Source organism: Acartia tonsa, chromosome 10, assembly GCF_053477335.1.
Source record: "Acartia tonsa isolate MP-2025a chromosome 10, ASM5347733v1, whole genome shotgun sequence".
NCBI classification, from domain to species: domain Eukaryota; kingdom Metazoa; phylum Arthropoda; class Copepoda; order Calanoida; family Acartiidae; genus Acartia; species Acartia tonsa.
This window is the reverse complement of record NC_137269.1, coordinates 23732910-23756772: the sequence shown is the minus strand read 5'-3', so window position 1 is coordinate 23756772 and position 23863 is coordinate 23732910. Positions and strand designations below refer to the sequence as shown.

The 23863-nt window shown below is 30.8% G+C and overlaps 3 protein-coding genes across 6 annotated transcripts in view; all 3 read right to left on the bottom strand.

Annotated features, from left to right (window-relative positions):
- The window catches only part of Rrp40 (exosome complex component Rrp40), a 29195-nt gene extending 28335 nt beyond the window's left edge, over positions 1-860 (bottom strand). Inside the window, exon 1 of the mRNA XM_080174033.1 lies at positions 348-860. Coding sequence (XP_080030159.1) covers positions 348-407 — 60 coding nt within the window. The 5' untranslated portion in view covers positions 408-860. The remainder of the gene's footprint in view (positions 1-347) is intronic.
- On the bottom strand, positions 397-10898 carry Rad9 (cell cycle checkpoint control protein Rad9). 3 transcript variants are annotated; one of them, XM_080174028.1, is made up of 16 exons: positions 10744-10898; positions 9535-9621; positions 9056-9149; positions 8666-8707; positions 8091-8186; positions 7750-7820; positions 7426-7471; positions 5677-5761; positions 5021-5133; positions 4595-4766; positions 4339-4419; positions 3645-3811; positions 3012-3130; positions 1509-1691; positions 1147-1337; positions 397-933 (listed from the first exon to the last, which is right to left on the bottom strand). In XM_080174028.1, exons 1-14 carry the CDS (start codon positions 10875-10877, stop codon positions 1640-1642), a joined length of 1359 nt encoding a protein of 452 aa, XP_080030154.1. In that variant the 5' UTR covers positions 10878-10898; the 3' UTR covers positions 397-933; positions 1147-1337; positions 1509-1639. The 3 variants fall into 3 exon arrangements, with proteins under 3 accessions (XP_080030154.1, XP_080030155.1, XP_080030156.1); XM_080174029.1 differs by having other exon boundaries at positions 397-915; XM_080174030.1 differs by having other exon boundaries at positions 1147-1307.
- RsfS312 (ribosomal silencing factor RsfS-like protein, 312) lies at positions 10892-21853 on the bottom strand. 2 transcript variants are annotated; one of them, XM_080174032.1, is made up of 19 exons: positions 21814-21853; positions 21324-21354; positions 21027-21086; positions 19914-19972; positions 19180-19238; positions 18339-18429; positions 17986-18119; positions 17386-17602; positions 16565-16686; positions 16220-16443; positions 15934-16036; positions 15366-15456; positions 14268-14322; positions 13923-13994; positions 13574-13625; positions 13257-13330; positions 12747-12796; positions 12252-12369; positions 10892-11661 (listed from the first exon to the last, which is right to left on the bottom strand). In XM_080174032.1, exons 8-19 carry the CDS (start codon positions 17440-17442, stop codon positions 11477-11479), a joined length of 1203 nt encoding a protein of 400 aa, XP_080030158.1. In that variant the 5' UTR covers positions 17443-17602; positions 17986-18119; positions 18339-18429; positions 19180-19238; positions 19914-19972; positions 21027-21086; positions 21324-21354; positions 21814-21853; the 3' UTR covers positions 10892-11476. The 2 variants fall into 2 exon arrangements, with proteins under 2 accessions (XP_080030158.1, XP_080030157.1); XM_080174031.1 differs by having other exon boundaries at positions 17386-17573.
- Positions 21854-23863: the final 2010 nt, after the last annotated feature.

The following is a 23863-nucleotide window of genomic DNA, read 5'->3' as shown; positions in this document are numbered from 1 at the left end:
TCCACTTATGGATATAATCCATAAGTAGTATATATTAAAGTAGTCGGTACATTCGCAGAGCTTTATTATTAAAAGGTTATACCGTCTTTGACTGTTAGACAGCCAACGCGGATCGTTTAACTGTTCAATTTCAGGGGAATCTCGAGGACTAACGGATCAAGTCTTTTTAACTGGATGCTCAATACTCATGGATGGAGAAACCAGTAAAAAGAAGGAAAGTCAGCAATCTATTTCTAAATAGCAGATGATAAAATCACCCAAAACTTTCAGATGGGCAACTATACGGACTTTTGGAATTGTTGAGTAAATTACCGATAAATCTCGATTTTTCAGAATAATAGGTATACCTTTAATTGGCTTGTACTGTCTGAAACGTCCATTTCTGGCATTTTAATATCTGATAACATTATTGAGATATTTTATCACAGATTTGTAATTTTGTTTTTCTTCCAAATCATTTACATACATTCGTTTAAGCTTAGACAAGTAGGTAGGTAATAACTATTGATTTCTATTATAGCAAACATGTTAAAAAAACAAATAAATACATTGACAATTTACTTTAAATTAACTTAAATTCCAAATTTCCTTCCATATCCCTTCCTAATTAATTCATTTATTTTTTCAAGTAAGTCCTTGTACCTTGTACACTTCAATAAAAATATAAAAAAAACGTTCTTTTCTGAATATTTTTGTAATTTGTTCAAATAATGAGCAATTCTTATAATGTTCTTTAAATAAAAATCATAAACTTATTTGAAAATAAGAGTAATACTAGGCTGCATGTCGACATTATTGTTTACAGGTTCTTGAATGTTATAAGAGGACATAAAAACCAACTTATAAGACTAGTATCGCAGCAATTGTGACATATAATAGTTTTAATATATAAAATATAAACATTTGGGAATAGTCCTTTTCGTGACATCGTTTCTTATGGGGCGATTTGTCGTATTTTTAAAATGGCTTTTTACAGGTTATTTTAGGTTAGGTTATATTGGGTTAGGTGATTGCCCCACAGGATTAGGTAATTGGCCTCGCAGGGTTAGAGCCCCCCGCAGGGGCTAGAAATATGAGAAAATCTACTGTGAAAAATACGACAAATCGCCCCATAAGAAGCGATGTCACGAAAGGGACTATACCTACCAAAACATTTTAGCCTAATTTCATCACATTCGAATAGTTTCAGATAGATATCTCATTTGGATTTTGTTTTTAGAAGACTATATTTTTAGTTTTAATTATATAAAATATTTTATCAGGTACTGGTATAACTTAATAATTTGGTTAATCAACTGAACTTAAGTCTATAGAATCGTTGGGTAATGGTATAGTCCCTTTCGAAATTCATGGCAACGCCATTTAAGGGGGGTTTCGTTGTATTTTCATTTCACAGTAGCTTTTCCCCAATTTCTAGCTCTAACCTAACTTAAAATAACCTGTCCAAAGCTACTGTGAAAATACGACAACACGCCCCTGAAGAGGCGTTGTCACGAAAGGGTCAATACCCGAATTTATTTTCTCAAAAAAAAAACGGTATGAACAATAGACGTAAAGCATATAAGGTTCTAATCTAGGTTTACAATTTCTAAAAAAAGACATTTCATTGATGATATTTTGATCCCAGATTTTCTTGATTCTATTTTTCATCATCAGAGTCTGGTGCGAGAATTCTAGATCCAGGAGCTAACCTAAAATTTATTTCAATTAAATGCATTTATATCAGGGATCTAAAGGGATAAGACAATGGCCGTTAAATAGATGGTATCCCTAAAGAAATAAACACAAAATTACCCCTTCTGTAGCTTGAATTTAGTGGTTGAGACGTAAGAACACTCAACACATTAAACTAACCATTCAAAATTCAAAGTCCCCAAAGCTGTTAAGCCATTGAATAAGAAAAGTTATCATGAAACTTTGGGGACCAGTGTAATAAACAGCCCATTATCCCCTCTCTCTCTGATATTATATTCTTATTCTATGTACAAGTTAAATTTCAAACTTCTTCATCATAACTTACTCGGACGGACGTAAGAACGGAAGCTGTATGGACAGACGGTCCTACCCTATAAAGTAGCCTGCACTACAAATAAAAATATGTCCAGTATCACGGGTCCAAGAAGACATCCTTGTAACACACCAATGTGAAAACTACTGTTTTTAAGGTCCTAAGGTAAAGGTAAGGTAAAAATAAAAAAAATAAGAAGGACCAAGGAAATCTTCTACAAAAAAAGGATATCTCTTACAAAAAAAGGATATCTCTTACAAAAAAAATAAATGGGGGGGGGGGATTTTTTGGTTTTTGGGGGGGTTGGGGGTGTCCCACCCCCCAAGAAAATAGCCTAAAACTACCACAGGACCAGTAGGTATATTCCCTGAAGAGTAGAATCCGATCGGTTCAATTGTTACCGAGATCTTAAGCTTCAGACGGACTGACAGACATCAAGCTACTTTGTATTATAGATAAATGAGTGAATGCCTTTATTTCAAAAAGGCATAAATAAACGTACTATTTATGAATCTTAAACGTAATACTTAATGACATTTAATAACCAAGAAGTCAAAATACAATGTAATGCAATTACGAACTGAATTACTCACATAGTGATAAGACACAAATAAACATGTGTTTTTATGCATTTACATTTAGACGTAATATTAATCATATGTTATTTATTTGTATCGTACAACATAGAAATTAAACATCTTATTCTTATTAAGGTTGCGCGATTATTTTGATAAAAATAGACTCATTTTAGCAAGAATTCTGATATTGTCCAAACGTTACAACCAATAATCCTATCCTACAGAATGTGTAAATTTCTTTATCATTATAGGAGATAAATATCTATATATAGTTAATTATCTTATCCCCTAAAATTCCAGATAATAGTCCTGGAGAGTATCTTTTTTTATTATACACACAGTTTACCTCTAATTTGCCTAACTGCACTACTTATAGACATAATATCCTTGTGTACAAGATTAACAACTACAAAAACTTTACTTACATAGCAGGGTTATAAGTCTTCTCGAAGCATTTGCCAAAGAGTCTTGGCCGCTTAGATGGCTTTGGTAGGACGGGCGGACTTTGGATAACCGACATATTATCATCCTTTTCATTCTCTTTCTAAATAGAAGTAGGAAAAAGTTAAACTTGGTGGAAGTGCTTTTTAGAAACCGACAAAAAACAAGTAGGGACAAGTTTTGATGATGATTCTTCGACTTGCAAAATGGAGATATTACAAGTTTTTAAGTTAAAACGTTGCAATTGGTTGGAAAACAAAGCTTTAAATACATCATTTCACACAAAGAAATATGTAGTTTTTCTTAAAAAGATACTTTATCTCAGTCACATTTTAAAAACTTTTCCTCTAAAAATCTCTGTTGTTAGTTGGTGTAAAAAAACCACTATTATATATTCTGGCGAGGAAACGTATAGAGGACAAGAACACATAATACTTTTATAATTATAGGTCTAGAAACGCTAAAAAATACTTTTTTTGGTCATTCTGTTAATAAGTTTGGGAAATCAAATCACTAACAATTAGGCATATAACTCTTCTTTGTATTATAATATAACAAAAAATATAAACTTTTAGTCTTTAGTAAAACTAAAAATGTAAGGAAGCAAAAAAACAAACCTCAAACCCAAACAGATCTGATTTTCTTTTCTTCGACCTTCTAGAGTCAAGAATCCTTGATGTGTTATGATCATCATTCTCCTCATCTTCTACGTGATCCTCACCATTGCCGTCCAGACGACCATTTGATTCTGATGCAATCTGATTACTCAAGGATTTTCTATTATCTAAATAAAACCATAAAAATTATATTTTAAATACTTATCTAAAATTGATTAATGAAAACATGTAATGTATTACATATTTAATTTATAAACAATTTTTGTAATGTTATATGTAAATGCCCCCCCCCCCCCCACCCTAAAGCAAAGTGCCCATTATGTATAATGAATATTTCATGCAAGTTTTTTAGAGCAAAGTTTTTCTATAATAAAAGTAGGTCCTTCAGTAACGGATAGCTCTTTAAATTCATTTGGACATGTTAGAGTTATCCAATCGATTTCAAACTTTGCAAGATGATTCCTATGACAGATTCACCAAAAAGTCCGTACGACTATCAAAACCATGCTGATTTTAAACTTTTTTTTGACAACAATTTTTTTACCGATTTATAAATTTTGGAATAATGGTTCCTAAGAACAGTAAAACAAACAATTTTCATATAACTAACTGATTTAGGTATATATTTTGATGTACGTTATCTATACTTAAATGCGTTAAATCTTTGCAAAAGTACATAAAAATAAATTATTACCTGCTGCACTAGTGTCTACTACAACTATGGGCGGGGGAGGTATTGGCGTCATTGAGGGAAGAGGCAGAGAACAATTAGGATCTACAAAACAAATTATTTGTTAGACATAATATATTAATGATGATGACTGTGTGAATTGCATTGTGTCAATTTAAAACCTTGAAGATTCATGTAATGATTACGTATAATCTAAGAAGTGTGGCCACTATTCCTATTTCTAATATATAATACTAATATCTAATACAATATTACTAACCGGCTGAGCTAAGATTCTGTGTGGATTGTCGTCTTAGCACCACAGCCTCGCTGGTATTGGCGCCATTTTGTTCTTTGTTGACACGTGACCTGGGACCAGCTGGCTTTGGTGTGTTCATCAACCGTATGGTGTCGCTGTTCTCATCTGGCATTGTTGCCAACACATAGGTTACCTTTATTATATATATTTTTTAATTCCATCTAGATAGATTGTTATTATCCCTTTGTGTTTATCTAGTTAGTATCAATTTTAAAAGGGGTGTTAGGGTTTGTATTCATAAAGAAGTGTAGAAACCCCCCACCCTCTAAAAATTTGTCATAGAACCTTATTAAAATTGTAGATTTGCATCAAATCTATTCATCCGCTGTAGTAATCATAAAGGAAACAGACAGAACAGGATTGTAACAAAGAGTTTAAAAACTTTACCTCTATAAGTGGTTCCTCACTGATGGAGAATGTGATTGGAAAGCCTCCTTCAGTAAAACTTGCCCTGACTGGAAACCCAGTTGTGTCAGCAAACAATAACAAGCTTCGTAATTCTATAAGTATATCAAATTAAATAAACTTTGTTTGATGCATTCTAACTATCTAACTAAAGTGTGTTCGTTCGTCCGTCTAAAACATAGACGTCCAAGGGGGGCCGGGGGGGTAATGGGGTGATTACCCCTCCCCAAACGAATTTGGGGGTGCCGTAGGCAACCCCAAATATTTTTTCATTTTACCCCCCCCCCCCCCATTTAAAATTTACCCCTTCCTTAGGGGTGCCGTATTTACCCCCCCCCCCCAAACAATTTTTTGGGGGGGGGTAAAAAAAATTTGCAACGCGCTTCGCGCGCCATTTTACCCACCCCCCCAAAACCGAATTACTCCCCCCTTAAAAAATAAAAAGCTTGGACGTCTATGGTCTAAAACATCCTTGCAGATTATACAATACATAAATTACATTATGCAAAAATTTATTCATTTATCGAACAACCTTATCTGAACTAGTCATAGTATTTTCTATTGTAGTAAAATCTACCTACTCTTCTTTTTTTTATCTCCTAAAAATGTGAAATTAAACATTACAAAAATCCTATTACCTTTAAGATTGAAGGTGAGAGACGCAGCTGTTTCTATTTGAAATTCTTCAAACTCTTCTGGTTCTATAGTTTCTTCCGTATTTACCTAATCAATAGAAATAGAAGAATAGAAGCATATTCTGAACCCCTTTTTCGTCAAATCTAAGAAGGAACATTTCTAGCAGACAAAAGTATTGTTTACTTTCGACTCAAGCTGATGTGGATTCTTAAAAAATTATAGACTCGCTACTCGATAGTGAGGCAAAATTATTGTTGTGAAAAATCATCCAAAAGCACATTAAAAATCTACAAAAATTAAACAAAATCTTATGTTAATAACCCTTTAATATTTTATTTAATTTTTGTAATTTTTTTTATACGATTTTGGAGGATTTTTCACAAAAATAATTTTGCCTCACCAGCGAGTAGCCAGCCTAACTTGTTTTTTAAGAATCCACCTCGTTTCGAAGCTTTCAAATTTATACGAAATTTTTGGGCAATTAATTCTGATTCCGCAAAGCTTTCTAATAAGAAAATATACTGTTTACAGCTGACTTTTAACTATGTATGAAATGAAAAAAAAACATGCATTCGTGACAAGATGTGTACAAAATTTCAACCAATGAAATTAAATGTATGTACCGATGCGATTCTCCTATTGGCTCAATCAGACATTCCCTCTCTTTCTTAGTACCTTTATTACCTAATCAATAAAAACATGTATTTTTTACCAAATGGATTTTAAAATGCAATGCAAAGCGTGTTCTATAAAACCTACTAAATATACCTTACTCAGTATGTTTATATGCAATGCATGTTTTATTTATCATAAATGTCTCCGCAGTTTATATCCGAATTATTTAGATTTTTTTTAGTGTAGTTATTCTTTTATCACAAAATTTGTAGATTGACGTTAATGATTCAAAATCATGCGTTATTCCGATTATTTTAAATACATATGATTTATTGAATATCTTTGAAATCACTACAAAATGTGATCGTTTTTCTTTCCAGTGTTTACATCCCATACCTTCAAACATTTTTTCAAACTAAGTGGGTAAACAGTGAGTATAGGCTTTATCTTTGGTATAAAAGGATAGGTTATTAGGGATAAAATCATTCTCACATGATAAATTTTTCCAAGTTTTAAGATTTTTTGGATAAGCCTATAAGTTCAGGAGCTGCAGGTCTCCAGGTGGTATCTGGACAGGTAAAAATAAAAATTAAATTTTTGTTGAAGAGTTAGAGGTCAACATATAAAAGAAAATATGCATCTTTTATCTTTAAATATGTAAATATCATTCAAAAATATGCATATTTTGTTTTATAAGTTGACCTCTAACTCTTTAATAAAGATTTTTTTTTCATTTTTGCCTGTCTGGAGACCAACAGGAGGCTGCAACCCCTGAACCTGGAAGACTACAGCTCCTGAACCTGGAGGCCAAACCAAGAAGGCTTAAAACTTGGGAAAATTTATCATATAAGAATGATTTTATCCCTAATAACCTATCCTCTCAGTCCAAAGAAAAAGCCTATACTCACTGTATACGCAAATGTGTCAAAACTCCCCCCCCCCCCTCCCTCTTAAAACATATTGTACAATAACTCTCTACATTCACTATTGTGGTTATTACAACAGACAGTTATACATTCAATATTCATTCTTACACATACTGACATAAGACAAACTTTATGGAGACCACTTTTATACAAGATGAACCCTTAATCAAATTGATGGAAAAGGTGAAAAATACCAACTGATTTTTTTACCTGATCTTTTTCTTCGTGTGAGTAAACATAGGTTCTCATTTGAAACCTGAACGTTGGTTACATATTAGTTTATAAAGCTACAAGCGGAGTAACAAAAATTAATATAATAAATGATCAATACTCGTTAGGACACTCAAAGGGGACTATATGCACGAACAAGAGCAAGTGATGCCACTCTTTTGATTATTAACATGGAACTCAACAAAACCTTTAATACTGACAAATTGCTTATAATAAAATTTTTTTCTCATAAAAACGTAGTAGAGTTAAAAATTTTCACTATATTTTACATTATCACCCTTGTTAATTGTAATTTATTCTTACCCATCTTTACTGACAGTCATGGTAACTTCATCCAGGTTTTGGCGGAAAATCGACATTATCTCATTTAAATTCTAAAAAAATAATCAGCATAAAACTGCTATTTCAAGGCAATTAAAAAATTTTTTTTACAGAATGAAAAAAAAAACTTTTTAAAAAAATTGCTAAGGTGTCTTATTAAAGATTTGACAGTGTAACTTGGAAATATCTTAAAGTTTGATTGAGAAAGAGATTGTGAAATGTTCGAACTCAGTTCGAAATCAGTAGGACAATTCTAACATGCCCAAATCAACGGTCAGAGCAGTTCCTTACAGACCTCGTTTTTAAATTTTAAAATATAATACCTTTGAATGAATTGTCCAGTGATTATTACCAGTAGTATCCAGATCTATTCTGAGAGTATCATGTTCTAAAGTTGGAAGAGTGTACTTCTGGCATACCTGTAGTTTGACAAGATTAGTTTGCTTTACAACTTGCGCATTTGTAAAAGTAAAGTGTGGTTCAAAGATGACTATGCATGATTTAAAGCAAACGATTTTAAGTACCTTCCAGTAGTAAATCTTAGTATTTTTTTGTCGAATATAATAGGTTCATGTTTAATATAGTTTAATCGAATAAAAAATTAGGTTTCACTATGATTTTATATGAATACAATTTTGAAATATTAGGCATTTGTTGACGAAATGTCATCAAATGTTTTGTTGAGTTCAAGCTGAGAAATTCAAGTTGCACATGGGGAATTAAATTAGAATTCTCACCACCGTAACTCATTGCGTTACCACTGAGTTACGACGCCCCTATTGAAGCTTAAGATCGCGCTAAGTGCTTGGGCTGTAAAGGCTGATGATGATGAATAAAAAAAATAACTATGGATACATTAGTTTAAAATAATTTGATAATAAAAGAAAAACACTCTTACCGAATATCTACAATTTCTAGTAATAAACACTTGATAGCTGTCCTAAAAAACATAAAATGTAAAAGTCTTTTTTTTCTCATTAAGTTTGACAATAAAAATTGTTTAGGTTAAAAAGAGGATAAAACTTTAGAAGATAAATTGACATACATCCAAATGATAAGCAAATTACCCCTAGGCCTATCTGTAGATTAAAATCATTGCGTCAAGTTTGGATACTACTGGCTTGGAAACAACCAACCGTAATTCAATATAAAAAGATCCAAAAATTTTTGATCTAACAGAAAAAATAACATTGTTATAAAACTTTTGGTACCAGTGTAATTAATTTACAGTCCAAAGCCCCTTTCCAAGTTTCCACCCTGTTAATGCCAGCAGTAAATTATCGATTACCTTCTTAAATTCAAAAATACAAGATTCAACTGTTTTTTCTGTGTTGACAATAGACTGAAAGGCAAGCAGGACACTTTTTAGCTGGAGTTTACATCTAAAAACACAAAAGAAATTTAAAACTAGAAAACATTTAAGTAAAAGACGGTAAACAATTTTGTGTTTTTGAAGTTTTGCTTAGACTTTACAGAGTCAAATATCTATATGACATTTGGTAAAATTGTGTTTTTTTAGTAGTATAACTTTTAAGAATAACGTAACCATTGTAAAATATAGAGATATTTGGGGTAATAATAAGTTTAAATGATTCATTTAAATAGGTTTTATTCAATTATTCTTATTATGCTAGACAATCTTAGTACAACCTAAGTGTCTTTATTTTTGGATTTTGAAGTTTTTTTTATAAAGTTTGGTCTAGTTGAGTTAATGACTGATACATTAAAAAGAGTTTTACTCAATTTGATTATCTATAAAATACATACCTAAAAGGATTGGCTACATTTGTGACTATATTTCCTTCTATTGTACTGAAGAATGTGGATTTGAAGCAAAATACAAAGTATGCAGTCCTAAATGGATTAAAATACAAAATTTATAAAGGGAAATCATAATGTAGTTTGTGCTTATATTGCGTAAAATCCGTGAGTTAGCTTCAGTCGAAAGCTATCATTAGGTCTAATTTTCTTAATATTGACAAAACGCATAGTATAATTAAACGCATATTTAATAACAATTAGACTTAATAATCGCTTTCGACTGAAGTAATTCGCGGATTTTACGCAATACAAGCACAATCTACTTCTCCCTTTATTTTTTCTGTCATTTTATACAATAAGGGGGGGGGGGGGGAAGTTCTGACACATTTCAATTTGCGTAAACGGTGAGTAGGTATAGGCTTTATCTTTAGACTGAGAGGATAGGTTATTAGGGATAAAATCATTCATATATGATGAATTTCCCCCAGATTTAAGATTTTTTGGATAGGCCTCCAGGTGGTCTCTGTAAAGGTAAAGATGAAAAAAAAATTTTTTTTTTTAAAGTTCCAGGACAACTTATAAAACAAAATATGCATCTTTTTTAATACTATTCACATATTTGAAGAAAAACATGCATATTTCTTTTTATAAGTTGATTTGTAACTTTAAAATTTTTTTTTTTTTTCATTTTTACCTGTACAGAGACCACCTGGAGGCCTGGAGCTCCGGAACCTGGAGGTCTATCCAAAAAATCTTAAATCTGGGGGAAATTCATCATATAAGAATGATTTTATCCCTAATAACCTATCCTCTCAGTCCAAAGATAAAGCCTATACTCACCGTTTACGCAAATGTGTCAGGACCCCCCCCCCCCCTTATTTCTTCTCTTCCAGGGATAAGGGACGGGACTTCTGTTTTTTAGGCCTATTGGTGAATAATAGACTAAAATAGTTTGTTACATGTCCTAACCCTTATCCCTGTTCTCTTGCACTCCTCATCGGATGTTGCATATCCTTTAAGATATCCTAAACGGCTAGACCAATCGTTCTAATATTTTAAATTGAGTTTGTTTTAGTCTTGGGCAGATTTTAGAATAGCTATTAATAATGGGATCGTCTGCAAATATATTTAACAAAGGCCTTCATAAATACTTTTACACACACAAATAAATCAAAAACTAATAATCATAATTCACAAATTCTGAGTAAAACTTACTTTCTGCTATTAATAGTTTTAGCCAACAGCTGATCAGCCCTTGGTTCAAAATATATTTCGCCTCCAACTTTACTCAGTGACTGCAGGGCTTTATGAAAAGTTCTCAAGTGGGACTTGGGTATCACATAATTCATTTTTAATACTTCTATCTGAAAGATTTATTTTTGAGCATTCAGCCAATGTAAGTTTTGTATATTTTTCCCAATATAAGCAGCAAGTATATGAAGACTACTTTTAAATAACCAACCTTAAACCAAAAGCTTTGGTGATTATATTTAATAATTTTCAGTAGTTATTTTTCTAGAATTTAATAGTATTACCCTTGGCAATTAAAACATTACCAGACATGAGTGCGTGACAATTAACCCAAGGATCTAAAGGGATAAGACAATGGTCGATAAATTGATGTCTATCTTCAATAATGTTACACAAAATTACCCCTTATGAAGATTAAAATTAGTGGTTAAAACGTTTGAACACTCAACTTAATGAACCAACCAATCAAAATAAAAGTCTCTAAAGTTGATGAGCTACAGAATAAGACGTTACTATAAAAAAAGTTTGGGACTAGTGTAATAAACATCCCATTGTCCCCTTCCTCCATGCAAGTAACCTACGAATTCATTAACATACCCTCATACAGAAGGACCGCAAAAAAAGTGTAAAGTAGCTTTGCAAACAAATTATAATTAAAACCAAAAAAATTATCACAATGACTCTTTGCAAATAATTCTTATGCAAGAGTTCTACCATCTTTATTCTTTCCTTTTATAGCAATAGCAATAAAGTCATCATTGTCTTCTTCTTTATATAGATCATTCACATTCATATTGTCTTCAGGAGGAACATCGTGAACAACTTCAAATGCTTGTCTGCCATCATTGTATGTTGTAGTATCAGCTTCTATGCTCATAAATTCTGCAAAAAGGATTGTTTTAATAAAGAGAGGAGTAGGTTGCGGTAACAATCCGTAAAGGTGTGAGTTTTAAGGCTTAAAAATAGTAGTAGAACGATAATAATCACTAAATATGTCACGTGTATTTGATTTTTATTAAAAAGATCTATACCTAGCCAAAAAAAATTTTCAAAGTTAACATTTTCATCGTTCTACTAGGTAGATTTTTTAACATAAAACTCACAACCTTTACGAATTTTTAGCGCAACCTACTCCAACCTTTTGTCATTTCTAACTAAAAACATTAGAGTGAAACAACTGATTGGAATTTGCTAGCAGACGAAAAAGGTCTTCAACAGGGGGATCCAGGTAAATGTCTGGTTATATACCTACTATCTATACTTTCCATTTATTGTAACAACTGCATTTCAAAAATCTTTCATGAAAATCAAATCTCAATTCAAATGGTACATATTTTCTGTAATCTTTAGCTTCAGATAAAAAATACTGAACTAACTAAAAATAGTTACTGCCTCTTATATATTAAAATAATATTTTCTTTAAAGATTTATATATAAAATTAAAGGGAAAGTATTTTTGTTAAAATTACTACCTGCAGGAAGATTTGTCAACATAAGTTGTTCCAAGGGATCCTCCTCTAGTAGGGAATTTTCGTCAAATTCAGGTCCAAGTGTCCAGAGGGTCTCCAGGCTGTAGTAATCTCTCTTTTCCTGTGGGTAAATAATAATGGAAGCTTCATTCCAGTGAGTAAATTTACCAAAATTCAAAATGAGGGTATTTTACACTTTAAATTGGGGAAAGAACCATAAAGGGATGGAAAGAATGACACTCAACTAGGTTAGAAAATATATTCTACACCCCTGACTTCATGTTTTTAGATGTTTCACTAGTATGAAATATGGTTAAGTTTGCATTGCCTATGCAATGCAATAGGTGCGCTATTTATTCTATCATATCTAGTCAAAATGTCTCGAAAATAATGGACGTAATCGCCTTGGCTTAAAACACTTAGTGCTTTCCATCGAATTATCTATTGAGCACGGAAACCCCTTCCTCAAACTTTAAGATGCTGAATTTTTATCTGTACCTGGGTGAATAGATGGACTACAATATTTCCTAAGTTCATAGCAATCCATCCTTCAATAAAAATAAATTTAAAAATTAATAAAAAATAATATTTAGCAAGAAAAACTAAGACTATGAATCATTAAGTTTTAGAATAAATTTTATCTAAGCTAAAAAGTAATAATTCTCCAACTTAACACTATACTGCCCCCAAGTTTAAATATGCGTTCCATTATTCGTCAGCTTAAAAACTTTTGAAATCTAAGGTTGATTCGTCACAAGATCATCATATAAGTTTAACTTTAATATAAAAGTAACAGGATGTATGTATTTCTGTCGATATCTGAACCGATATGATTCTACTTTAGAATGAAGCTTCTTATAGTTCCAGGGCGGGTTAATGATCATTTCTCTTTGCCAGGGTATCTCCAACCTATCAAGAGATATCGCTCTAGAAAACGATATCTCTAATTTTTTGGCTGTTCTTTTTAAAGCAAAAAAATTGCATATGAATGATCATGATATTCCTTACCCGAAGATCCTTTATCTTTAATCCCTTCCAATATTAAACTTGGGTCTGATGAGGCAGCTTTATATTTATACAGTCTGAAATAAAATAATACATTAAGGAAGCTAATTCTGCACAGATTACCCATAACAATAAATCTTCTAAACAAATATGGGCTATTCGTAGCGGTATAAATGTCAAGATATTTTTATTTTAAATAAAATAGTTCATATAAAAATTTTAAAAATCAAACAAATAGGTATTTGAACGATCACTTATGCTTTCAACATTTTAGTCTTTTAATAAAATTTCTTTTCAAAGATTAAGTGAAAAAAACTCACTTTAATATTATCTGTGAAATGACATAAATATGCCTCGCATTTCTACCAGTTCCTAAAAAGAATTGTTAATCAAACAATGCAATTCAAATTAAGTGTACCAATTACTGGATGTTTTAGTAAAAATATTCACGATACGGAATTTTATTTTAAAAATGTTATTAAAGTCAAATAAAAATAACATTTATATAAATTTCTCAGTAGCATGCACAGCGATTCTCCAGAGTATGAAACTTCAATTTCAAGAGGGGGTGTGATACCCTACTACTACACCCTTCTATAACCCTCTGCTCTGACACATGCCTCTGTACTGTATATAACAATTTAAACAGAAAGTCTCCTGAATAATTACCTATTACAAAATAATCTGCAAATACTCTTTCCTTGGGAATTCTTATCACAGCCAAATCCTCAAGTTTTTCACCTAAATATTTTAGCAATCAAAAATGCTTTTTCAAAATCTTATTTGTTCCATATTATACATTACATGCGGCTGCGTAGGACTGTGTTTGAAGAAGTAGGGAGGGTACAAAAATAGCCTAAAACCAGGCCAAAAACAGCTTACCTACTACTTTATATATGAAAAGTTAATAAAGTAGCAAAAGTATGAAAAGAAATTATGTAGGTAGGTATTCGTTTCATTATAAAGAATTTTTCAAAACACGAATTACTATGTATTTTTTTTTAATAATTTTACCTTTAACGACTTGAACAATTTCATGTAAATCAAAAACTCCTTCTTTTCCTCTTGTCTAATTAAATAATAATAAAATATTCAACTTTCAGTTATTGTGATATTATATAATATGAAACAGGGAGGGATAGAACAATGAATGAAAAATTAATCAGCGACCAGGGGTGTATATTCTGCATGGGATACCTTGCTAAATGGAGGAGGGGGAATAAAAAACAAACAGTCCTGAAAACACTTTTCCACTTTTCCCCCTTTAAACAGTAACAAGCCCTTTTCACTCCACAGGGGGAGCATAGGCCGCTGACAATTTGTCAGTGTTTCTGTAACAATGTGGCTTTTTTATGGATATGGGATAGGGTTGTCAGCCCTAAGCCCTATGATTGCGGTGTAAAGCGTCCATATGCCCATATGCCCATCAAACAACCAACCCTTTGATTGCACGACCTTTGTCTGAGAAGTCCTAACTGTGCATGGTAGTGAGTTGCGCCCGTTTTGGGCCAAGGCATTCCCCCTACTCTTACTATTTATGTCGCGCACCTGACATAGCAGCAGTAGGAACCATTTTTAACGTCTGTAGTTGTGACGCGGTGTCGGACCGAGATTCGAACCTATCACCTTCCCGACGACGAGCGGATGCGCTACCCCTTTCCTTGGGTAGAAAAAACAAGAAAAATATGTGGGAGGGAGAAAAAATTAATAGAATAAAGAGCACTGAAAACATTTTTCTATTTGTCCCCATCCTTGGGGGGCGAAAAAGTTATTGGGGAAAAAAGGAAAAAATTTTGCAGCAGGGGAAAAAAATAAATCTATTGCAGAATATACACCCCTGTCTACGACCTTGTCCAATAACCCCCCCCCCCCCCTATAATTAAAAAAACACAATAGCATAGGGACAATGTTAAATGAATATACTTTGATATTTCTAATTAGGTATTTTTCAATATAAGCCCAGCAATGTGTTGATAAACTATAGAAACAAGATTTATTACCTATCTTTCTTTTCATAGAGTCAAAATTAATAATATTAAAACTAAATATTGTAATAGAAATACAAAAATCACGCGATATGCTATTTTTTCCACAAAATTTGTAAATTCTTACTATTGCAATATCTTCATATTTATTATTTGTTTTCTTTCTTCTATCCTTCTTAATTTGTTCACCCCTATCTTGTGCTTCAAGATGCAACCTCCTACAAAATTTTAAAAATGAAAACATTTCTTTTTTCCATCAATTTACTATTTTTTCCTAACCCCTTTCATATTCAATAATTTAAAGATCAATTAAAAAAAAATGCAGGAAAAAAATATCTCAGTTTTTATTTATGTAAATAGATGATCCATACAAAATTTAAAAAAAAAATTAAAATTATTTAAAAAGTATATCATATTGCCTTTGTAGCATTTCCGACGGACCAAATGATTAAATGAGAATCTTAAAATCTGAACTAAAAATTTCACTCGTCTGTTTAAAATTGCAGCAGAGAAAATCATATTCCCTTCAAACGTTTCTTAAAACAGACAGACGGACATTTTTAATTAAGCACAGCTTTGATACTAATATATTATCTAAAATATACCTAACCTATTTGAATAATCAACATTATCTACCATATATAGTACTTTAAATACTTATCATTATATTATGATTAAAAAAAAAATATTTCTACCTTTCTTCCTCGACATCATAAATAATATTGGCATCCTGATCTCTGAACCTAGCATAACCAGCCAGGCCTGAAATACCCTCCTTATTGGTATCTACTTCGGCATCTAGAAAAAGGAAACTATTTGAATCATGGAAAGGAAACGAAGTATCGGGTTTCGTTGTATTTTTACAGTAGCTATCTCCTATTTATTGCCCCTGCCGGAGGCTCTAATCCTGCGGGCCAATTATCAACATTTACCAAACCTAACCTACAATTTTATTGCATGCCTCAAATACTTAATAAATACCTGTTTTTGGTTGGTCGTTCATATTTTCTTTTGTAGATTCTGGTTGTGAATAAAGCTGGGATAATAAATCCTCCAAATCTTTTCTCTTTGCTTGTACACTGTCATTATTTGTTGTGTTTGAGTCTTCCTTGGGTTTAGTAGCTTCATCACTCGTAGATTTTTTACTGTCAATGTTTTTGTCTTCGTGGACTTTTTCTTTCTTTCCAAAATCATCATTAATTTCACTGAATAATAACTTTATTAAAATAAAATACTATTTCTTTTAATTTTTATGTGAGATGAAAGAATTGCCATATGAATTTTAAACCTTGCATAAAGAGTGTTGATACATTTTTGAATTGTTACCTTAAAAACTTCTTGACATCAGGGTCTGATTTGTACTTATCATCTGAGCACAATAACTTTGTTGATGTTGATAGTGGAGCGAATAATTTCGTCCTTGTTTTTTGTTCCAGTAATAAATTTCTGATTATAAAAATGAATGCTTTATCTGAAATGTAGGTTTTAAATTAGAGAACGCTAGAGGATACAATGCATATATTGGAATGTTGACAAGTAAGAAAAAGATTATTCTAAGCCTTATCATTAGTAAGCTTTTTTTCTATATCGAAGGATCTCGCTAAACACTAAACTGATATAGTTCTCCTTTATAGTGAAACATCCAGGGAAGGTTTTTAACTATATCGCTCCTATAAAAAATGACCCCCCACCCAAACTAATAATGATTTTTTTATTTCATCTTTTTAAAACTCAAATTCAAAATGTAGGGGTTCGAGTTTTCCAACTAAAGACTTCTTGGGGACGTAACCGCTAGTAGATTATATATTGCCATTGGTACATTTTTAAAGAAATAACCCTCCTCCATCCACACACCTCTATATATGTAAAAAGATGACATATACGTCCATAGCTAAAAAACAAGGGAAACTATTGCAGAATTAGACTTATAACAGTCTAAAATGTTTAGTTATTAAAGAGTCCAGACTGCGTAAGTATTACAGAGCCTAGACTTGGAAGATAATACAGAGTCTAAACTGCGCAGATACTGTCAAGTTCAGACTGCACAACAATCTGTGTGATTTATTTAGTTTAGAGGCTAAACCGTAAATATTGTAATTGTTACGAACTTTTGAATTTCTTATTTTAAATGACATTCATAAATTCCTTAATAATTTTCCACTTCTGTGACTATTTCTCAGCATTTTTATGCTGAGTTGTGACATTTTTATCTGAAAAACAAAGAATCTTTAAAACTATTTCTACATTTAGATAATTGTTTATCACAGTAATGGTTTAGTCAATCACAACCAAAAGATATGTGGAAACAAGGATGACAAAATTCATAAAAGCGAGACTGTAAAATCAGACGTTTGGACAAACGAACTATAAAACTTGTAAAGTGTTAGAACTTATTAAGCATAATATTAATTTTTAAGTCTAAACAAAAATTAACATAAATCTTTAGCTTTGCTTAAATAATACAACAAACTGTTCATAGATAATAGAGATGATTCGCTTATAATATTCTAAAAATTAGATGCATAGGGTTCAAAATCAGCAAGTTTTAAATGAACGAACGGACTTTCTTATACAATCATCGAGTTGCTACGCTTTCTATATCGTACCTAAATGATATTTGTTTGAATTTTATTAAAAAGTTCTACCATGACTAAATTAACAAAAAAAGCTATCCGTTACGGACGTATGAACCTACGGAACGAACTTAATTATAGAAAATCTTCTCTTTTAAAATTGTCAAATATTACACTCTGCAAATAGAATCATTATAAGATTACTAGAAAACTTGTAGAAGCTATAAATAGTTCTTGTTTGTTTCTTTTTAAAATATTTTGTACCATCATGATTCTTTTTTTAAGGAAGTAGAGTTGCCCCAAAGATTCTAGAGGAATAAGACAATGGCCGATAAAATATACATACCCTAAGGCCAATAGTGATACAAAAAATTACTCTCTTGTAGATTACACTTATTTGTTGAAACGTTTGGATACTCAACTTAATGAACCAACCAGTCAATAAAAGTCAATTAAAGTCCCGAAAGTTGTTAAGCCAACGAATAAGAAAACAGCCAATGTCCCCTCCCTTCCTGAGAGTTGCCTACTTGACAATGCAGTCGTTCATAATTTTTGTGCTTGTTTTATAAATACAGTGGATCTTCGGATCCGTATCTCATTAGCGTCTGTTGGGCTGAACTAAAATATGTTTAAAAATTAGATAGGGGTGTATGTAAATTCTGCACAAGATTTATTTTTTTCCCCTGCTACAATTTTTTTTATTTTTTTCCCCCTAGATTTTTCTTAAAAAGTAGGGGGGAAAATAGAAAAATATTTAAAGAACTCTATATTTTATGTATTTTATGCCTCCTACCACACATTTTTTTAGTTTTTTTAACCAAGGAGGGGGGAGAAATGGAAAAAATGTTTTCAGTTTTCTTAATTTTTACATTTTTTTTCCCTCCAACCACTTATTTTTTATTCCCCCCCCCCCCTGAGCCGGGGATCCCATGCAGAATATACACCCCTGAAATTAGAACATAATAAAAATATTAGAATAGGTACTAAAATTAAACTTGTTTATTCAAAGGCCTTTTTTTAGACTCTTGTCCACGAATAAGAAAGTAAAAAATATAGGAATAACAAACCTATTGTCATTGCTAACAAAAAATGGAATTAATTTAAATATTTAATTTCTTTTTAGTGGAAAATAATAAAAACATGCTTATAATTCGTTAGATTTTTTTGGATCAAAATGTAAAAATATGATGTTATAATTTAAATCTTTTAACCATCTTAATTTAAAATGTACTTTAAAATCTAACAAACTACCTAATTTTATCTTTTTTTTTACTATTCATTTTTTCTCTATTTATAAAAAAAAAATCGAATTCGTTTTCTCGATCATAAAAGTATTACAAAAATCTTTTAAAATAAATTTATTTTTACCTTGCCATCATTCTTAAGCACAACATAACTACATTAATCAAACAGCTTGTCTCACATCTCTAAAAATTTTCATGTTTTGTATTAAAGTTAAACTTGCAGCGGACCAAAATAACATTTCTTCCTTCCACCCCTTTTAATCCATCCTCTCCCCTCCTGCTGGATTAACAAACTGACCAATAAATAAGCTCCATGTAAGCAAGCTAAATTGATGACAATTTTCCCCTGTCATTATATCCACATTTATTCTACAATCTATATTCATTTAATTACATCTCAGAGAGGCTACTAGATATTATTTTGTTTAGTCTTTTTCTTGTTATAAGGTCTTCTGATAAAACATGTTGAAAAACATTTCAATAAAAATCAACGCCAAATCTCTCATTATTTTTTTTTCTTCCTTTCCGTGTATTTTCTAGAATGGGTATATAATATTCTGCACAAGATTCATTTTTCCCCACTGCAAAAAATATCCCTACTCCATTGTTCAAATTAAAAACACATAACTGTAAGGGATTTTTGTGTATGTAGATTAGAGTACAATCAGCTTTTTGCTAATTTTACAAATATTTCACCATATCTTTGGTGTTTTTGGTTCGATTTTAACAATTTTTCTGCGTAATAGGATTAGCTGATTTTTTTAGTACACTTTATTTTTTCATGACTTCCCCCTCCCCCCTCCTTTGCAGAATATACACCCCTGTTTATTATTAAATATTTTCTCTTTGTATGTTTACCGTTTCTATAAAAGGACAAACATAACACCCAGCCACTGCTCCAAAACACTGCCACATTGCTGAATAAAAGATTCGAAATAAGAAAGTATGGATTAATATACAATACATCCTATTATCTGAAGATTTTTTCTGTCTGTAGTTTAAATACTAGGTAATCAGGCTTGTTTATTTATAACCCCCCCCCCCCCCTCAAAAAAAAGAAAAAAAAGCTTAGACGTCCATGACATAATTAAATGTTGTCATCCTTATTATCTTTTTTTTTTTATAGTTCTATGAAGTGTATTTAAAGAGTTAAGGTACTTAGAGTAGTGAACTTTTATATGTCTTAGTAGAATATATTACATGAGAATGGTCTATTTTTTTCCAAATATGTATAGCCAAAACACCAATATCAGAGGATCTTTTTCCACATATTTTACAAGAGTTATAAAAAAATTGAACAGGGGTTCCCCTTGGGACAAGTTACTTAAAAAACATAAAAAATAACGTCCGGTTCATTATAGGACAGGTTTTCTATAGATTCTTTTTAAAAAAATAAAGAAAACTGTCCGGTTTACTTACAATATACACATTATCTCACGCGAAAATACCAACTAACCATACAACATATATATATAAAAAGACCATTCGCATGTAATTTATGTTGCAAATCACTAACTCTTTTAGATATTGTCAAATAAAAAAAGTTTGGTCAGGTCAATGTCAAAATTCTTTATCACAATCATATCTATCCAATGCCTAATATATTATACTAAGACATATCAAAAGATCACTACTCTAAGTACCATACTGAATATTTTATTGGTCATTCTTTGTTGTTATGTGTATTTTGTTGTATAAAAAGTTTGAAGTTCTATTAACTAGTAAATGCTATCTAAAGTTGTATTTATGAGAAAAAAGTTTTGCCCTATATAACACGCAACGAAGTTGAAAATAAAAATGAAAAACTCATTTTTTAAGGAAAATCCCTGGTAAAATCTTTTAATTTTAATCAATAACTTTATATTATGCACTACTACGTTATTTCAAATAGAAAAAACTTACAGTTCACTATTTTTTTTAAATGCACTTCGTGAAACTATCCCTTTCAATGAAATATGTACGTAATACTACCTGGCAAAAGCCCTCTGTAAGCATTCCAAGTGTGGTTGATTTTATTTCTAATAGCCAATCCTAAATTAAAATCTTAATAAAATTACGAAACTATAAGCTCTACAAAGATTAAGATTATAATAAGAAGCACACTAGGACGATTAAGTATAATATGCTACATGACGATTTTTAAATATTTTAAACCCTTCAAAAATCATATTATTTTAAACTTTTTCTTTGAAAAGCTAACACTAACCTTTTAAAATTATTGATCATTCCTATATTAATAAAATTAAATTTCAATAGATAAAATGATACCTATGGATTCTACAGCCTTGCTTTGATCTGCCTAAGTTTCTCATGTTCATAATAAAATTAGAAATTCTTTTTGGTTTATTTGTACTTATATGTAAAAAATGAAAAAAAGTAATAATTCCTTTCTCCACGTTATTTTAAGGCCTAACCATTTAGATTTAAAGCTTTTTAGGATTAAATAATACAAAACGAAAAATCATAAGAGTAAAAAAGTTTTGCTAGACCCGAAGGGCTGAAGTCCAGGGCTTACAAAACTAGAATTAATTTCATGATTTTTATTTTAATATTCGTGGAAAATTAAATTGTCTGTCTAAAATACGACGCAATAGATAACTATTCTTTCATTTTTCTATATTTAACAAAGACAAATTCTATAGGCCAAAACGATCTTGAAAAAACGACTCAACTTTAGTGGCCGAATGTAAAAAAAAATTGAAGTATTGAATTTATTTTTGAGATTACACTTAAATTAATACTTTATGACTTAAGAAACCTGACTCGTTAATGCATTGGACTGTAAACCCTCTGCTTATATTTAGTTCCACATTATTTTATAACTAATGATTAGCATTGTTCCTTAATAATCAATATATTATTACTTGGATAATGGATATTGCACTAGATTTTCAAGTACTATGATAAAGTGATGCTCGCACCTAGCTAAAATAATGACACCCACCATCCACCCCTTTACTAATCACCTCCCAAGCATTCTACTGGATGAACGAACTCACAAATGAGGTCTATATATGCATGCAAGCTAAATTGATCAAAAAATTTTCCCTACCAATATAACTACGTATACCTATCCTAAATTCATTTCCTTGATTTAGTTTTATTAATATGAAAGTTAATAATAAAATAACCTAGGAAATATTATCAAACAGAAAATAATCTTTAAATTACAATTATCACTTTAAAGTGGAATCCTGAAGTAAAAGCTAGGCAAAACAGTATAACAATTTTAATAAACATTTTTCTTTTCATTTTTTCTTTCAGTTAAAATTCTAACATTTCACTATAAATCTGAAAAAATATTTTTCATTAGTGATAATTTTTAAATACAGGGTTAATTGGTTGCACAGTGTCTTGTGTTTAAGTAAATTATATTGGTGGTTTATTGTCATTCAAGACATAATATCTTATCCTGCAAATCTTTATTTTTAAACAAATACTTTTAAATGTTAGTATTGGTTAGGTTTAGGGTTGTAAAGAAAGTTCTGTAGGGTTATCTGTCTAGCAGGGATTAAGCTTTAGGTGAAAATTTAAACAGGGAAATGCAGAAAAAGCATTATGATTTGATCAAAATTAAAAGTATAAAATATTTATATCAAAACTTTCGTGTTTTGAAAAAAAAATTATTTTTTTTGTTTATTTTAACTTATTGAAAACTTTATTTCATACCTTTACGGTAGAAAATAATAAAGTTTTCTAATAATGTACTAGATTGGAAAAATTATTGCGTTAATAAGGGGTAAATAGATACCTATGATTAAATATATTGTTAATATTTTGTCATAAATAATAAAATCACATAATTTTCATTTCAAGTTGCACTCAGTGTTTTTCATATTAAAACAAGAATATAATAACATTATTTTAATAAACATAAACGTATACGTATAACATAAATAATATTTGAACTTATCTAGTTTTAAGGGTTTAGATACAATATAATACTTTAAAATTAAATTAAAGGATCAGTAATATTTGACATAAAATCACTTCACATAAATTCATTTCACATAAAACGTTTCACATAAAGTATCATTTGACATAAACTCATTTGACATAAAAACGTTTTACATAAAATCATTTCACATTTATAAAGGTACATTTGGCATAAAGGTACATTTCACATAAAGGTACACTTTACATAAAGGTACATTTCACATAAAGGTACACTTGACATAAAGGTACATTTGACATAAAGGTACATCTCACATAAAGGTACACTTGACATAAAGGTACATTTGACATTAAGGTACATTCTCATATAACCCCTTAAATAGTGGATGTAAATATTTTTTTTTTCTCCCTGAGGTAGTCATTTTTTTCCCTGGTATCTCATTTATTTCCTAGTATTATTTTTTTCCCCGAGCATGGCAACCGGTGAACAGAATCTCAGTTCTGCACCACAAGCCTTGCACAACTGAAGTTCCCATGTCTATACAGTCATATTTATATGAAAATAGTTTTAGAAGATTTTTGAATTTTTTTTTTTGAAGATTTTAGAAATTTTTATTTATTATTAAAAGAAAGCAAAATTACCTTGGGGAAAATCTTCAAAAAAAAATTCAAAAATCTTCTAAAAATATTTTCATATAAATATGACTGTATAGACATGGGAATTCAGTTGTGCAAGACTTGTGGTGCAGAACTGAGATTCTGTTCACCGGTTGCCATGCTCGGGGAAAAAAATGACTACCTCAGGTACACTTTGAAATGTATCTTTATGTAAAACGTTTTATGCCAAGTGTACCTTTATGTCAAATGTACCTTTATGCCAAGTGTACCTTTATGTCAAACGTACCTTTATGTCA